At 34.9% G+C, this 5,175-nt stretch overlaps 1 protein-coding gene across 6 annotated transcripts; it reads right to left on the bottom strand.

Annotated features, from left to right (window-relative positions):
- Positions 1–1,826: 1,826 nt before the first annotated feature.
- On the bottom strand, positions 1,827–4,620 carry LOC131029797 (uncharacterized). 6 transcript variants are annotated; one of them, XM_057960441.2, is made up of 7 exons: positions 4,379–4,620; positions 4,240–4,296; positions 3,078–3,137; positions 2,931–2,984; positions 2,620–2,673; positions 2,428–2,514; positions 1,827–2,279 (listed from the first exon to the last, which is right to left on the bottom strand). In XM_057960441.2, exons 1-7 carry the CDS (start codon positions 4,421–4,423, stop codon positions 2,190–2,192), a joined length of 447 nt encoding a protein of 148 aa, XP_057816424.1. In that variant the 5' UTR covers positions 4,424–4,620; the 3' UTR covers positions 1,827–2,189. The 6 variants fall into 6 exon arrangements, with proteins under 6 accessions (XP_057816424.1, XP_057816425.1, XP_057816428.1 ...); XM_057960442.2 differs by having other exon boundaries at positions 4,240–4,293; XM_057960445.2 differs by having other exon boundaries at positions 3,078–3,131; positions 4,240–4,293; positions 4,379–4,619.
- Between the last annotated feature and the right edge of the window lie 555 nt (positions 4,621–5,175).

Below are 5,175 nucleotides of genomic sequence, written 5' to 3'. Positions count from 1 at the left end.
GTGCTCACATATACTGTTGAATTATAATCATTTTTAGTTTCAGTTTGAAAAAAATTAAGATTAAAAAATCAACAATTTCCTCCATCAGGAATCTACAGATTTAAGTCACATTTCTATTGAACCATAGCTCTTATCAAAGCATTTCTTTAGTCAAACATACCACCATTGTTTCCTCTTTAATCTTTTAAACATGAGCATGCGTTAGTGATGCTAAACTCAACGAATCAAAGGAACTTGCAATATCGTTGTAGTCCATCTATAATTGAAACTTGTTTCCTGTTTTTTTCTGTCAGATGACGCATATATTCTTTCTGGGGTGAATACGTTCAAGTGCCTGGATCTATGCTGCACTGGATTGACAAGGTTGTCCATGAATTTATAATATAAGTTAAACTAAAGAAATGCTGCACAGCAAAAATGGTCATGATACCTTAGCTATTTTAGCTGGAAATTTTCCATAACTTGAATTTATTCAGTTGTCTCATTGACCTTACATGCCAATGACTGTATTTCAGCCTTAGCCAACATTTTGAGGTAGCATCCGCTTAAACCGCAGAATAGAAATAAAATCATTGGAACCCTATTTAGATTATATATCGTTCCAAGAGGTTTACTCTTCTATTCATTTAAAGCAGTTCAGTATTAATATCTATTGATGTTGGAGATAGTGGTTATGATCTTGCTTGGTTCTCTGCAACAACATAAAGCCAGGAAAGGTCTAGAGTCGAAAAATCTTCTATTTCTTATTTGATCTGCCATCTGGGTATTCTATCAGTGTTTAATAAAGTAGTTTATCCTGGTTATCTCTGGTTCTTGGAAACATGCCCCAATTCAAGATTAATAGTTTCTTTTAAACGAATCCATCTGCCTTGTTTTTGTATTGGAGGCACAGGTTTGAATCCAGAGCTAGGTAAGTATGTAGCTTAGGTGGGTGCCTCACGTAAATTGCTTGATGGTCTTCCATTTAGGTGAACTGTCAGATAATTCCTTAAACAGAAACGCAAAATCAGTATGAAATCTAGTTCCTACTTTTAACAGATAAACAGAGCATAGAGAACATCAAGACCTGTCTGTACAAAGTACGATTAACACATTATTGTAACTAATATTTGATCTCAGAATTTCATTCACAAAAGATTCAGATTCAGCAATGACTTAAAAATTTAAATTATCAACATCATAATTCTAGTAATCTTGCAGTTTGTTAACCAATGGCTCAAGGGAAGAATCTTCCAGAAAATTGTAGGCATGATAATCTTAGGGAGTTGTCCATAGGACCTAACCATATTCATGTTATCGGGGTATAAAAGCTTTCTGTATTTTCTCAATAGTTAATACTAATGTATTATTGCTACCTAAATTGAGGATCAATTTGAAGTAGTGGTCTATCTCACATTCTGAACATCTTACAAGGTTATACAAATTTTAATAATTAATTATTTGGAGATGATGGTTTGTGCCAAATGCGTCATGCATGGCAGCAAGCAATCCTCTCCCAGAGGCTAAACTTTTTGCTTCAAATCCATATCCACTACAACCAAATTAATAAATTCGATGGGTTGAATTTGAAGATTTGCCCATTTCTTTATTAGGGCTGACATATTGGAACATTGGAACGATGGGTTGAACATGTAGGTGTGGGCACCAGACAGAATGTGCAACAGTCAGTATTTGCATTTTTTTATCTATCTATTTGGGAGACCTGAAGTCTTGTCTATAACTCTTTTTACATACTAAAAGAATAGATTACCAAAAAATAACTCCAGCTTGTCTTGCCATAACACATCTTCTATTTGAAGATAATAGTAAATATTAATGGCTTCATAGGTAATATAAGACACTTTGAAACTCTTACCATTCAATGAATTCTTTTTCACACACAAATACCAAGACCAACGCAACTTTCATCGAAGTACATATAACCACAAACTTTCAATATGATCATATAGCATAGTTCAATCACCATATGAACTATCTATTGATTACTCTCTCCCAATGAACATCCAGTGTTTGTCCACTCCATTTGAAAGTTAAAAAATAGCATAATGTTTTTCCAACTAGTTAAGTTATTTTGACATAATACATTCCGAGAAAATGTCTCAACATATAAGCAAGCTTGTAGTATGAAATAATCACATGAAATTGCTGCTAATATCTCTGAGAAATACATGGAACAATTAAATGATCGGTCATGAGCCTGGCTCTTCCACCTTGTTCATGTTTGTTTCCTTCATCAAATCAGGAACAGATTCATCCATTTTTTTGTCTAATCCATGAATCTGCAGAAAAACAGCACACTCAATTCAAGCACTTACTTTAGAGTAGAACCCAGCTCTCTGATGAAAAATAGTTTAAAAGATGATAAACATAATGACAGTAATGATCCAGCAAAGCTGAAGAAAATAAAGAACTACAAGTGCACTTTACCAGAGTATTAACAGAGCATACCATTGAGCCCATGTTTGTAGCATCATCCAGCTGTTTTCTTAGACTTTTTCGTAGATCCTCAAACTCCTGGAAAAACGGCAAGGAGCTCATGATTTTAGTTAATAATAAGACCTTCTCAGATCACTAACCACAGGAAATATTGCAATCACTACAAGCCAACACAACGCATACAGATTTCAGCTGCTCTACTTCCAGGTTTAGAGTATTCTTCAAATCCCCAAGCTCCTGCAAAAAGCAGGGCAAGTATTAAGTCGGAATAACAGAGCAACCTATAAAGTATCGAAGCATATGAAAACGTCTATTGCAAAATAAGTTCTCCGTACTACAACTAAACGGTTCTGCCATAGCTACCAAACTTAAATCCTTAGGATCTCGGTACTCCAGATTACTTCGACACCCAGAGTAGCTATGCAAAACATGTAAAACCTGAATAAATTAATTGTAATCCCTACAAAATGTTTTGACCAGATAATTATACAAACCTCTTTGTAAGTCTTCACTTGAGTGTCAAGTTTACCACGCCATTCTTGCAAATCCTAAAAAAGAAAAAAAACCAGGCAAGAGTTACGATAAATATCAATAATCAGTTATTTGGAAAAAATGTATGAAGGGGGTAAGCAGTGCAGTACCTTTTTCAGGTTGTTAATTCGACCAAGCAAATCTCCCCTTGAATCACACAGATCCTGCAACTTCAAAAAAAAAAATAATCACCAAGATTCAGAGAACACGATTTAAAAGTTCAGCGTGTCCTATATGAGATTGACACCCAAAACCTTGCTTGGTATTTCAGAGAAAAGAGAGGAGCGCGAAACAGAACTAGTTTGCAGGCCATTAGGAGAAACAAGATACGCACAGAGTCACAGAATGGTAAATCACCCTGATAGCCAAGCATAGTCATATGAAGGTGTCCCTAAAAACAGCTTAGTTTCTGAGCCGGAATAGAACCCCAGGCCCAGAAGCACGGCTTCTGAGCCAGAACAGAACCCCATGCCCGGAAGCATGGCTTCAGAGAGACTGGGGTGTTCGAAAGAAACAAGCCACACTTGAAACAATAAAAGGGTTGGAAACTCAAGTGGTGGAGAGTTCATAGCATGCTCAGCGCAATGGAAGTCCTAAGTTCAAGGTTCTAGAGGATCTATGAAATATATAAAGTTAAAAAGCATCCTGAAAATAAAAATGGGCAATGATGGTGAGCTGTGTAGGCTCAAGGCCTACAATAATAAGTCAATCAAGTTCAAAAGTGATCTACTACAGATATATGCAACAGGATATAAATTCTCTTGGATTCGATTCCACGGAAAGGGCTTGGGCTCCCGTTTATATTCTGAGGAAGGTCTTATGGGATTGAAAAAATGCAGCTAAAGTATTAAAATGAATCATTTCTTTCGTAGACCTTATATTTGCAGGTATAAGTTTTATACTAGCATTGGGGACACGTCTAAAGTTTCCTCCACCTGTTTAAGAACTTCTATATTTTGTATGACAGACTATTTTGAAATCTTAATTAAAAAACCATATAATTTACATAATTTCCGATCTAAAATTTCTTCACTTCAAACTACAATTTCTGACTAAAAGTATTTAAAACCCAATAGAACCCCTTGCTTCCAAAAATCTCCTATTTTTTCTGATCAGGCACTGCTCAGAAATATCAGTTGGCCTTCTTCCTCAGGACTCTGGCCTTAAAGAACCAGATGTCACCTAATAACGGCATGAATGACATAACCCCTGTGAAGGGTTTCTCAAATCTGATCCGTTACAAAATGGGTACCGGATGAAAGATAAACTTACAGCTATGTTTGCCCTCCCAAGCGATGGGGATGCGGGTGGAGACTGTAGAGTTCCCTGCTGCGCATTCAGAGGAATAAAGAGCGTTAGATCTGCATAATAATGAGCGAAAAAGAAAGTAAGAAAGTCGCAACTTAACAACCTCCTCGGAAGTGGAAGGGCTTCCTGTTGCATCTGCAGGTGACATTGTTCACAACAACAAGAGAGACAGATAAACGCGCGCAGTAATGAATTGATAGATTTAAATCAAGATCGAAAAACAGCGCAGTAATGAATTGATAGATTTAAATCAAGATCGAAACACAACGGTTCCTCAATTTGAGGCTCGCAGATCTAACCTCTCTTTGCCCGCTCTTTAAATTTAAACAAAGAGAATCAAATTTCTTCCTTTTATCCATGGCATTTATGATTATTATAATTTTGTTTTTTATGTAAAAGTTTTAGGAGAAAGGTAGTTTTTTGAGGTTATTGTTAAGTATTACGTCACTTTAACGTTACGGGACTTTTTAAATTTAAATATTTGTAATGGTAAATTATATTTTCATATTATTATTATTTTTTATATGGTTTTAACATATTATATATCTTTAAACGGCCTAAACGTGGGTCTCTTCCTTTATATTATTTATTCATCCAAGTTAACATTTCAATACATTTTTTCAATTTAAACATTAATTATGATTATTTATTGATCATCACAATTTGAATTATTTTATGTCTTGGATCACTTTTATTTGGTCCTCACAATTATGAACTTGACTCTTAAATTTTCAAAATTCAAATTCAAGTTTTGGTTGGTTTTTGTTTATTCCTTTTTTATCTAAGGTCAACTTAGCATGATTTATTGTTGTGTTATTGTATTTAAAGGCATTTGATGGCATTCATATCACCTCAAAATATTTTCTATCTAATATTATTTAAAGAAACATTTCAATTTGA

Source organism: Cryptomeria japonica, chromosome 9 (assembly GCF_030272615.1).
Source record: "Cryptomeria japonica chromosome 9, Sugi_1.0, whole genome shotgun sequence".
Classification (NCBI taxonomy): Eukaryota; Viridiplantae; Streptophyta; class Pinopsida; order Cupressales; family Cupressaceae; genus Cryptomeria; species Cryptomeria japonica.
This window is presented reverse-complemented; position numbering and strand designations above follow the sequence as displayed.